At 39.4% G+C, this 13264-nt stretch overlaps 1 protein-coding gene across 1 annotated transcript in view; it reads right to left on the bottom strand.

Moving 5' to 3' along the window:
* The window catches only part of ATRNL1 (attractin like 1), a 509295-nt gene that overhangs the window by 390134 nt on the left and 105897 nt on the right, over positions 1 to 13264 (bottom strand). Inside the window, exons 14-15 of the mRNA XM_074158859.1 lie at positions 11123 to 11255; positions 9628 to 9809 (exon numbers count right to left, since the gene is read on the bottom strand). Coding sequence (XP_074014960.1) covers positions 9628 to 9809; positions 11123 to 11255 — 315 coding nt within the window. The remainder of the gene's footprint in view (positions 1 to 9627; positions 9810 to 11122; positions 11256 to 13264) is intronic.

The raw sequence follows: 13264 nt of genomic DNA, 5'->3' as shown, positions 1-13264 counted from the left end.
AGAAGAGCAAAATTGCAATTATATGAAGCATACCAATAGACCATCATTCTGTACTCACATCTACAGTCCTATTTAATTGAACATAAGGCAGGATTTTAGCCATTACAGGAATTTATTAAATACTGATCACTAAAAACTTTTAAAATGTGCTGTTTTCTTTATTCTAGACCTCCCAATTTTAACTTTCTTTTAAGTAGTAATTATGGAACTATGTTAGAAAAGAAAATTGTGTAACCTTAACTAGAGAGCTGAGTCTTCATATTACATCCAGTTTACTCAGAAAATTTAAGTCAGACTAAGTTGCTTTGAGATCTACAGTGAATGTGATCATTTATAGTCATGACATGTTTTTCAGGCACTACTGCTGCTTCAGCTCTAATTTAATGAGGGCTGAGTAATTTGCAGATGAGTGAAGTGAGCAAGTCTACCTTTACTGAATAGCCAATTACTACTGAGGCTCAAAATCCTCCTCTGTTTCTTAACTATGCAAATTGCTAAGGAACTATATATCTCTTTCAGAAATTCTTCACCACCTTTATTTTAATTCCTTTCATTTTGGATCTTAAATTGTCCTGGAGGTATACAATACACTTCTGACTCATTTTGTAACGTGTGCATCACAATGTTATTGACAAACTTTTCAAGAATCATTCCAACTCCATGATTTCTAGGAAAATAGTTGCCCTGGGAAGAAACATACAATTAAACATTGAAATTACCGTGGCCCCATAGTGCTCACATTTCCACAACAGTCACAGTTTTGAGAAGGGCTTGCAGTTACTTCGCCTCTTTTCTGCACCATTATGAACAAAAAGACTGCTTACTGAAAGTAAGAGCTATATGAAGAGAAACCATCCATTTTATTTACTACCTCATTGCTTGGTTTCTATTCTTTAACTATACATCAATTCTAACTATGCTAAGATACCTGCACATTTCATGTTTTGTAAATATTTACCCACTGACTGACACATTATAAGCAGTGGAAGGAAGCTTCATGATTTTTAAGTGTCTCAGTACCTATTAGCCACAGATGATGAACCCTAGATATAATTACCAGCAAGAGTCACGCTAGGACATAAGAACACTTATTTCTCCTATTCTTCAAATGTTGCTGTTGTGCCATTGGTTAAAAAAGCATGTAAAATCTGGCAATTTGAAAAGACTACAACTGGCCCAACTTCCACCCACAGAGATTATAGTATTCCAGGACTTTGGTTTAGATACATTTGAGTTTTCTTCTTTAGAGGGGACAATTTTTTTAGAAATTCAGGTTCTCTTCTCAGGCATCCAAAGTGAGTTGGGCTCCCAACTTCCAGAAAGTAGGAAGACAGTCAAACTAGACATGAATGAATGGGCAGTCAATGTAACAACTCCAGTATGGAGACAAAGTGCTGAATTAATTTATTACACTTCCAAAACCACAAGTTAGTGAAGTGGGACTGCTAGAAACTGCAGTAAAGAGACTAATTCAGAAGGGGAAAAAAAAAAAAAACACGTCAGCTTCACTAAAACCAAACGTATGATAAAACCACAAAAACATACAGCCCTCTGAGAATACTTTGAGCTAACAAGGAATAACATTGCCATGCAAAGCTCACTAATTAACTACAACCTACACTCAAGCGTAATTTATAAGGATGCTTAGCCCTGAGAACAGTGAGTTAAAGGAAAAGTTGCAAACAGTTTATATGATGAAAGGCATTGTTTGAAACTGTTCTCATCTTTGTTCATGCTTACTAAACCAAAACTAAATCTTCTCAGAATTTACTGTATGCTAACAAGAAAATTATTATTTTTAGGTAAATCCCACAGTTGTGAGCAAGCCCCCAAGAGAACTAATTGCAATTTTAAACGAGTATACAACATTTGAATATTAGCAGGAATAATTAATTAACCTCATATTGCTGTTTAATCTACTTTGCAGAAAAACTTGAATCTTCCCTTTCCCTATTTTGCTTACTAGGTCAATAAAACAGCATATAAGAAAAAATATTAAGTGTTGTTTTGCTTTAGTATGGGAATCTGCAGTCTATCCATTGTGTTTATTTTGGCATTCTCTTAAAGAATATAATTTATTTTAAATTAAAAATATAAATTAGACTTTAAATTATTGGTGATAGTTTTAGAATATATCTGCAAATTCAACAGTGTTTTGACTTCATACCACAAAGGTTTTTATTTTGTCCCTTTCTTTAAAACCAAATGAACCTTCTCCTTATAGTTTAAAAGGAGGCAATGTATTGATTTCCAATTAGAATCATAGAATGGTTAGAGTTGGAAAGGACCTTAAAGATCATCTAGTTCCAACCCCCCTGCCATGGGCAGGGACACCTCTCACTAGAGCAGGTTGCTCAAAGCCCCATCCAGCCTGGCCTTGAACACTTCCAGGGATGGGGCATCCACAACTTCCCTGGGCAACCTGTTCCAGTGCCTCACCACCCTCACTGTAAAGAATTTCTTCCTTATATCTAATCTAAATCTCATCTCTTCCAATTTAAAACCATTGCCCCTTGTCCTGTCACCACTCTTCCTGACAAAGAGTCCCTCTTCAGCTCTTCTGTAGGCTCCCTTCAGGTATTGATAGGCTGTTATAAGGTCTCCCCGGAGCCTTCTCTTCTCCAGGCTGAACAACCCCAGCTCTCTCAGTCTGTCTTCATAGGAGAGGTGCTCCATCCCTCTGATCATCCTCGTGGCCCTCCGCTGGACCCGTTCCAACAGGTCCATGTCCTTTCTGTGTTGAGGACTCCAAAGCTGGACACAGTACTCCAGGAGGGGTCTCACGAGCGCAGAGTAGAGGGGCAGAATCACCTCGCGAGACCTGCTGGCCACACTTCTCCTGATGCAGCCCAGGACACGGTTGGCTCTCTGGGCTGCCAGTGCACACTGCCTGCTCATGTTGAGCTTCTCATCCATAAGCACTCCCAAGTCCTTCTCCTCGGGGCTGCTCTCCAGCCATTCTCCACCCAACTTGTATTTGTGCCTGGGGTTGCCACGTCCCAGGTGCAGGACCCTGCACTTGGCTTGGTTGAACTTCATGCAATTTGCATGAGCCCACCTCTCCAGCCTGTCTAGGTCCCTCTGGATGGCATCCCTTCCCTCCAGCGTGTCAACTGCGCCACCGAGCTTGGTGTCATCAGCAAACTTGCTGAGGGTGCACTCTATCCCACTGTCCATGTCACCGACAAAGATGTTAAACAGTACTGGTCCCAGTACCGACCCCTGCGGAACACCACTCGTTACTGGCCGCCACCTGGACATTGAGCCATTGATTGTAACCCTTTGGATGCGTCCATCCAGCCAGTTCCCTATCCACCGAGTGGTCCATCCATCGAATCCATGAGTTTCCAATTTTGAGACCAGGATGTCGTGCGGGACAGTGTCAAATGCTTTGCATAAGTCCAGGTAAATGACGTCAGTCGCTCTGCCCTTGTCTACCAAGTCTGTGGCAGTATTGTAAAAGGCCACCAAATTTGTCAGGCACGATTTGCCCTTGGTGAAGCCATGTTGGCTGTTTCCAATCACTTCTTTATTCTCCATGTGCCTTAGCAAGGATTTCAGGAGGATCTGCTCCATGATCTTGCCAGGCACAGAGGTGAGACTGACCGGCCTGTAGTTTCCCGGGTCTTCTTTGTTTCCTTTTTTGAATATTGGAGTTATGTTCCCTTTTTTCCAGTCAGTGGGAACTTCACCAGACTGCCACGATTTCTCAAATATGATGGAGAGGGGCTTAGCAACTTCGTCCGCCAGTTCTCTCAGGACCCGTGGATGGATTTCATCAGGTCCCATGGACTTATGCACCTTCAGGTTCTTTAAGAGGTCTCGAACCTCGTCTTCTTGTACTGTGGGTGGTTCTTCATTCCCAGAGCCCCTGTTCTTGCCCTCCGTGACTTGGGCAGTGTGGTTAGGGCCCTTGCCAGTGAAGACTGAGGCAAAGAAGTCATTCAGTAGCTCAGCCTTATCCATATCCTGGGTGACCAGGTCTCCCGTTTCCTTCCGGAGGGGACCCACAGCTTCCCTCGTCTTATTTTTATCCCTGATATATCTATAGAAGTTCTTCTTGTTATTTTTCACATCCCTGGCTAGATTTAGTTCTGCCTGGGCTTTCGCTTGCCTGATCAGGTTTCTGGTGACTCGGACAGCTTCTCTGTATTCTTCCCAGTCTACCTTTCCCTGCTTCCACCCTCTCTAGGCCTCCTTTTTGGTCCTGAGTTTGTCCAGCAGTTCCTTGTTCATCCACGCCGGCCTACTGGCTATTTTGCCCGATTTCTTCTTTTTTGGGATGCACCTCTCCTGAGCTTGGAGGAGGCAATCCTTAAATACCACCCAGCTTTTTTGGGCCCCTCTCCCTTCCAGTTCTTTTTCCCATGCTACCTTACCAATCAGATCTCTCAGGAGATCAAAGTCTGCTCTTTTGAAGTCCAGGGTAGCCAGCTTGCTGCGCACCCTCCTTGCTGCCTTATGAATCTTGAATTCTATCATCTCATGGTCACTGCAGCCGAGGCTACCCTTGAATCTGACATTCCCGACCAGCCCCTCCTTGTTGGTGAGGACAAGGTCCAGCACTGCTCCTTTCCTCGTTGGTTCCTCTATTATTTGCAGAAGAAAGTTGTCGTCGACACATTCTAAGAACTTCCTGGATTTCCTGTGCTCTGCTGTGTTGTCCTTCCAACAGATGTCGGGGTCGTTGAAGTCCCCCATGAGGACCAGAGCGTGTGAGCGCGATGCTGCCCCTATCTGTTTGTAGAGGGCCACATCCTCGCTGTCACTTTGATCTGGTGGCCTGTAGCAGACTCCTACTGTAACATCACCTGCCCCCGTGCTCCCTTTAATCCTGACCCATAAGCTCTCTGTCTTGTCTTCACCCATCCCCAGGTGAAGCTCCATACATTCCAGCTGGTCCTTGACATAGAGGGCAACACCCCCTCCCCTTCTGCCCAGCCTGTCCTTCCTGAAGAGCTTGTAACCCTCCATTCGAACACTCCAGTCGTAAGAGCCATCCCACCACGTCTCGGTGATGCCAATAATGTCGTAGCCCTGGAGGCGTGCGCACATCTCTAACTCCTCTTGTTTGTTCCCCATGCTGCGTGCATTTGTGTAAAGGCACTTCAGCTGGGTGCCTAAAGGGGCCGACTTATTAGCTGAGATGGCAGGTTGAAGGCTCTCTTTGAGTATTTTTCTGCTCAACCTACGCTTAACCCCCTCCCCCTTCGATCCTAGTTTAAAGCCCTTTCAACAAGCCCCGCCAACTCACTTGCCAGTATCTTTCTCCCCTTCTGAGACAGGTGTACTCCATCTGTTGCTATCCAACTTGGTGCCATATAAAATTCCCTGAGTTCAGAATACCCAAAATTTCGGTGATGGCACCAGTTTCTGAGCCACTTGTTTATCGCAGTTGCCTTTTTATTTCTTTCAGGATTTCCTCCTGCAACTAAGGGTATTGCTGAAAAAATTACCTGTGCCCCTGATCCCTCAACCAGTTTTCCCAGTGTTTTAAAGTCCTTTATGATTGTTTTTAATTTCCTGGATGTATTATATACATCATCACTGCCTACCTGAAAAACTGCAAGGGGGTAATAGTCAGAAGGGTTGACTAGAGCAGGAACTTTGTCCAACACGTCCCTGACCCGTGCCCCAGGGAGGCAATTAAGCATTGGAATTAAGAGAAGTTATTGATACCCAATGAGGTTTGGACAGGGTGTGGAGACAATGGCAGCCTCCTCCCTCTGAATTTTTCCAAGGTATCAATGTCCTGTGTTATTCTAAACATGATAAAGAAATTGCCATACCTTTGTCCCAGAACAAGGACTTTGTGTATTAGAAGACAATCTACAAAGTGCCACATTGTTTCTATGAACAATAAAGAATTATTAAGTCCTTCTAGGCTGTACTATTTACCAACACTATTTTAACAGTTTGTAAAATGTATTCTGTATTTTTTTCTGTATTTCTGGTTTTTTTTTTTCTGTAAAATACACCACAGTTACCGAAGTTGTTTATCTTTTCTCAGTACAAGAATATCAAATAAAGAAGAGATAAAACCAGATCTACATTCTTATTTCCAAACGTTGCTCTGACGCATTCAATAATCCAGAAAGCTTTTGTTTCACATAGGAGAAAGATTTTAAAGCCTTTGATATTAACTACACAAGCCAAACTCCACCATAGATATCACAGATTAAAGGCATAGTGTTCACCTTACAGTTGCTCTGACTACATTCATGAACTCCACACCACCGCCTGTGACAAAAACAAGCCATCTAAAATGAAATCTCACTCCTTAAATCATTATGATTGCAGTTTGAGAGGAAAAGGCAGACAAAAGAAAATCGAAAAGTTTCAGAGAGCCTCTGTCACACCTGATAAGACGTTTAGGCAGTCTCACACTGAAGAATGTAACTGGACATACAGATACAAATGAAAAAAATTGTTGTTTTTTTTCTAAATGTCACTGAAAACACCAGGATAAGTCTTGGTAGCATTTCATTAGAGATTCTGATAACTAAATGATTGTTTAACCCAAGATATATTTGTAAAGTGCATACATTTGTCTACACTCACATAAACTGTATGTGAGGTATCTCAAATTTATATCACCACATTGGCTCAGGACATACTTCATTTAAATAAAGATACGCTCAGCAGGATGTCACCTTGTTGAAGTTCTATGCTCTGAAATGTAAGAAAAATCTAGCTTTCAAACACTAAAAAAAGCTATTTCTCATCTACACCTCAAGTCAGTCAGGTCAATACTCTATCACGCTCTATTAGATTTGAAGGCCTCCTGTGCAGGATTTTAATAGAAAGGGGGAAGGGGAAGGCAGCAAAATAAGTAACTAGACAAATAATTGCCATTTGTGATTTTGCTATTTTGATTTCAATTACATTTACAACATTCTCTCAAGAGCGGACAGGCAGAATGTGTTTCAAGGCTACAGTAAGTACAGCATCAGGGGAGATCTTCTGACAGAATTATTCCTCTCTCTCCTTTATTAGCAAATAATAGAACACACGTTTCTAGTAAAAAAAAAATTTACTCTGTCCAGGTCCTACATTTAGTGGGAAAAAACCCACCAAAAAATGTAGTACATAACCTACGTTTGCATCTCCTTCTTGAAATAGAGCACTAAAATGGATAATACAGAATATTTTGATTCACAGTATGTCCCTAAACTCTTGCACACAGGTTTAGTACAACAAAGGCAATCCTTAACTGTCATTTTCTCTGTATGCACCTCAATTCACCTGCAACATAACAACTTTGCAAATCACATACTAGATTGATATAAATTTTAATTATTTTTAATTCATTTTCCTGTAACTTTAAAATCCTGAGCTACTTGAAAAATTGGGGTTTTATAAGGACAGAGAAATGCTGCATGTTCCAAAACCCCAAATACATGCTTTTAAACACGTCCTTTGCTAATATGGACCAATTTGCTCATAACGAAATCTTATTCTACTAACACCTCCCATCTGAGGTCTACATTGTGGGGTTTGACATCTTTTGAGTATACATATAACTTCACATACGTGTATCAATGATGTGAGTAGGCTTTCCAATAGCTTAATCACAGCAATAAGCATTTGAATATTTAACCGCTAAAACCTGAATCTGATCACCCATGGACAGTTAATTAATCTTCAACTTCCCTTCTCTTTTCCCACAGTTGACAAATTAATATGGATCGTATTCCTAAAGAATATTCTGATGGCAGCTTCCTCTATTTGCCAGAGGCATGTAAGAGTTTTCAGCCCTCTCCTTCCCCCACCATTATCACAGACAGCTAATTAGCTCTTGGCTCATTCCAATGCTGCCATGCAGGAATTTCCACATGCTGGAATTTCCACCGGTATAGCTTCTCTGTGACTCTTTGATCCCACGTTCCGGTTATGTAGGGAGCTGGGGTTTTCCAAAGAAGAGGAGTATGAATCTTTAGTACCTCCCTGCCCTCGTGCTTGCAGCCTGTGTCACACAAAGGGGTATGGAAACACGTGCCCTTCCCATGGCATGAGGTTACCAGAGGCTCAGACTTTTTCACAGATATTGTGTGATTGCCCCATGATTGCTCTCTTTTACGCTGAGCTTCAGTTCGTATCCTGCTACTGACTGCATTTCCAGGAAACTACATCGTGAAGAGATGTTGTAATCTGAACATCTGAAAGTGTTGAGCTTGAAAAGTCAAAACAAACCAAACTTTAATTATCAAAGCAATTCCCTGAACAACTGATGTAATTGAGCACTGACACTAGACTCCCCAGTACAACTAGGCACTTGATGAAAAAGCTTCTTTATTCTAAACTACCTGAAAACTACCAGTTTAGGAAGGGCCCTCAGTGTCCTTCCACAAAGCACATTACAAGAAGACAATTCCAAGGCGACTAAGGCCCAGACAAGGAAAGCAGATATATTCTGCCTCCCATTGATTTAAGCATTTAGTATGAGAAATGGGGAAAAATCCCCTATGATGCACCACAAATTTTTACAAAAGGGACAAGAACTATTGATTACAGAAGTTGTAATTTGAAGGAAGTTATTTTGTGTACATCCTCCCTCCAACGCAGTGTTTTCTTTATCCATGGACCTCCAGCTAACACATATCTATTTGTAACAGAAAGTAAATAGGTCCATTTTATACATAAATATGTATAGACTGACATGCACAGAACATTTTTCTTCACGTTATCGGAGGAAACTTTTATACCTGTTATAGTTTTTAATACTTGGTCTAAATGTGGTATCACCATCTATTTCAATTATGATAAAAATATTGAGTTACAATTTCCAGGAGAGTTCTTGCCGCTAACTTCTAAAGATTTTTGATCTGCAACAGTAATGACAGTGGTATTTTCATGCAGGTGAGTTTAACCAAATTTTCTTTTTTAAATCTACCATTTAACTGTTAATAGTAAGGTCCACACATCTCTTTTCTAGCTACTACCAAAAGGGAGAAAATGCATTTAACATACAGTAAGAATAACTGAAGGGCAATTAAAAGTAATGTTTTCATGTAGAATTTGAAGAAACCCCTAAGTAGCTACAAGGTGAATACTCAAAGAAAGTGCCCCATTTCTGTGAGGGTTTTTCACCTCCTAAAACTGTGTGTAGTGTGAGCACGGCCAGTTCCCTTCTAAGATGAGCTATTTAGAACAGAAAGAAAAGTCATATCACATCAGTAGTCATTATAGTTTCCTGATGGATTAGCCAAGCTATTCACCACCCAAAACCAATCCTGCAAGCAGTTTTACAGATACTGATGTGAAAGTCAGGATTTGTTTCTCTGTTACAGTGAAAATATTTTGTTCGTGTTTGGATTCCTGCTGTCACAGGAAAGGGCTGGTATATCCTAGAACAGAGTTCCAGCCATTCTCTTGAATCACATCTTGAAAGCAAACAGTAACCTGCAACAGTTAAATCCAGTAAGAAGAAACACTTGGGAACTGCTGTGTCATTAGTTTTAAATATGAGATTTCCTTAATATCCTACGCATCACTTACACCAGTCTTCAGCACCACACTACATTTCTTTGAAGGCATAAACTCTCCTCTCTTTGGAGAAATCCCTCTAATAGATTTCTCAAAGCAAATTTAATTCACATAAGCATCAATTACAGTTACTCAAGTTACCTGAAGTGTATACTTCTGTATTTCATCCAGAACAAATTCCACTTCTTTTGAGGTTGTTAATGAGGCAAGATTCCCACTTAAATTGTAGCAATACAGTTTAGCATTGTCATAGCTTTCACGACTGGAATTTATGCGGAGGCAGGCATCTCCAATATGACTCCATCCTTCCCCACACAGATGAGCTAGTGAAGAAAGCATACAATTAAAGCTGATTTGAAAAAACTTTTAAAAAACTTAAGGGAGTCTGAGTTTTATCTTCCTGAGATCATAATTCAAAATACATCCCACACTCAATTTCCCTTTTCGCATCACGTAAATTCTAAAACACCAAGTAGTATCATCTTGAATAGTGTATTTTTATGAAAGGAAACTTTTAACAACTTATAAAATATTTAAATGGTATATGCTAAGTTTTAACATAACACTATTGTTATGACACTATTTCTTCTCTGTATTCAGATTTGAGCACAACTAAACATTAAAGATTAGATTATGTACAACTAAATGTCAAAGATTAGATTAGGTACATTATTAATAGTGCTTTATTGATCACTTTTTCTAAATGTTATGTAAATTTCAAAATCTGAAGACAACTGTCCTAGAATTAAGAGATTGCAAAGTTATCCTGTCTTTGCTTTATCATCCTAACTTTATTTAGGCAAATATAAATTCAATCAGAACGATAGGAAATTCAGATATTTCCTCTTCAACATATTACTCAGATTCAGATAACTATCAAAAGACAAGTAAGTAATTCAGAGCAACTATTACAGTTAATCTTTACAAAGATTACAAAAATGTAGTTTTAAACTGCACAGAATAAATTGATTAAAGTTATTCAATGAATAATCTCTGTGAAAAAAAAACCTGTATTCATTAGCTTCATCTGGACATAAAGATCAAATGGAAAAGGTTCTGATATCTAACTGCATATACGACGTTATGAATTACAAAATAAATATTATTTCAGAATGTTAACAGTCACCTTCTAAGAATATTTTATATTGGCATGTTAATATTCACTGCTTTCATAGTATTACCAACATTAGACAATCAAGAAACTAGATCATAGGCCCTACCTGCACAGAAAGAGAGAAGTATAACTGAAGTATAATTTCTAAGATAAAACCTCAGCTAGTAAAAGTAACAGTGTCAGTGAACATGTAACAGTAAAGACTCAGTATGGCAGTTCCCCTCTGCACCCAGTGATCCCCACAGGCAAGAACTCATCACTAGGTTGTGCAGGGGTACATGCCGTTATGCCTTCACTAATATTATTATCTCTCTTAACAAGATTAAAGGTAGCATTGATATACCAATCAGCGATGTAATTACATCTGTGTTCACCTGTACAGGCACAGCCAGGCAGGGAGAGTCAGCACCAAACAAATTCAGGTCTACTCATCCAACAAATATTGTTTGGCAGCAATGGAGGAGATTTACTCAGTTTTGAAATCAACTATAAAAAGCAGCGTTGCCGCCCCACAGCCCTTACCAGGTAGTGCCTGGCACTCCTGCTGCCGCTGGTCCCACTGGCAGTTCAGGTGTAGAGAGCAGCTTTTGCAGCTCGTCAGTTTATTGCAGATCTGTTCGTTCCTCACGTGACATTTGGTGTAGTTTTTAACCGACTATAAAAATAAAACAGACAAAACGGCATCTCAAAAATATGTCAAACTATCAACAAACCAGAAGTCAAAACTGAAATACACGGCGGGTGGATCCCTCCCAGAAAATCACAGCCACATAAAAGCCAGGTTGAATTTAAGCTCTTTGTCTAGATTCCCTCATCGGTCGCGGAGAGTACACAATGCACCTCTAGAGCACAAATCACCCCATTTCTCCTACACAACTAACTTTGAGGGGGTCAAACAGTACTTTGAAGATATTCCTTCCCTCTACAGAGCCCAGGAAGAGCTTAAATAACTAAACTAAATCTCTAGTTCTTAGATAGTTAAGGGATATGCTCTCACTAAATTGTTTCATTCTATACAGGTTAAAGCAAGCAAAATAATCAAACAGAATATAAAAAATGGCACAAGATGCAGGTGTAAAATAATTACATATCATTGACTGAAGGTGCAAGAATACGCTCTACTTTGTTTTATCTGGATTAAATGAAACAAAAATAGGAGCTACAGACCAGTAGTCACAAAACACAAGAAGGATTTGTCAAAGAAATTCAATAACGCTTTTTTAGAGATTTAACTGCAAACCTGTATGCAACATAGTTACTATAAAACGCACAGAATGTAAGGAAACCATTTTGTCAAACAGTGCTGTAAAACCAGGAATAACACTATTTCTCTGGCACGTTAATATACAAGAAAAGGAGTAAATACTGAAGGAAATTTCACTTGAATTTCTTGTTGGGCTTGGTGGGGTGAGTTTTTTTCCTGAAAACTGAGGTCTTCCTTTCCAAGTTCGGTATTTTGAATACTAATCTTTTTTCCCTCTGCATAGTATTTTTAATTAACACATAATATTGATATCTTATTTAATAAATTGCCCAAAATCCTCAGCCAATTCATCATCTTATCCATAAGGCTGTCTCTACTAACTTAATTTCAAGGTAATAATTAAAAATAAGTCCTAATTCAAGACTGCTTTATACTCACAGAACCACAGAATGGTTGAGGTCGGAAGGGACCTCTGGAGGGCATCCTGTCCATCTTTAATAACAAAAGATTAATTCATTCATAGTAGCAAAAATGGATTGCACTTAGATAGCAAATGTATGGTTTACATGACAATTTTGGTTGCTTTCCTTTCTAATAGTCACCTGCAACATGATAAAGCACATATAAAGGGGCAATATGACAATAAGTTACACAGGTTTTGGTACTGGAATGACGACAATGATCAAACTACTGCAGTCAGGAGGGAAGACAATCAGCCTCCTTTTTATTTACTTTTTTTTTTTTTCTTAATCCTGAAATAATGCAATTGTTACAACGAAGTTTCAATCTCACATAGGACCAGCTTCATCCCTGCTGAGAACACTGCTGTTTAGGGATTTGTTTGTTGCCTTTATGGATGAGATATCCATCAGTGAGCTTATTGTAAAAGGTACTCACTATTTTCCTGGTCTATAAGAAAGGCTACTGTGAAGCAAAAAGAACCAGAGAAGCAGTTCTAGGAGAACTACACACTGTAGCATCTACACCTCAGTATGAAACAGAGCCAAAGGCAATGCCATAAAGTAACAGAATGTCTATCTAGGCCAACAAATGCATACAGAGAGCAAAGCACAAAAAACTTTTGGTACAAACCCACATTTAGTTCCACTCATTCTCAAAGCATAATCACAAAACCGCCTGAGAGATGCTTTAAAGTGAATTTTAGAGCACAAGTAACCACCGTATCCTGATTTACAATACCTCAACTAATACTCACTTTTAACACTTCATGATGACATAGTCAAAATCATTTAGCATTCAGATTGGTTTTGAAAATTATATACTCTTTAGTGATATTACAAACAGATTACAATTTTCCAACTAAACCAAGATATTTGCTCTATTACTTTTAACTCATGAAGCTTATTGTACGCTGGTTATTTAATGTTTAAAATAAAATTCAAAGTACTAGTGACTATTCTATAATAATGTTCTCTGTTGTATTCCCTTATTCCCAGCAC

This window comes from Numenius arquata, chromosome 15 (assembly GCF_964106895.1).
Source record: "Numenius arquata chromosome 15, bNumArq3.hap1.1, whole genome shotgun sequence".
NCBI lineage: Eukaryota > Metazoa > Chordata > Aves > Charadriiformes > Scolopacidae > Numenius > Numenius arquata.
The sequence above is the reverse complement of the archived record's forward strand: the minus strand, read 5'-3'. Positions and strand labels throughout refer to the sequence as shown.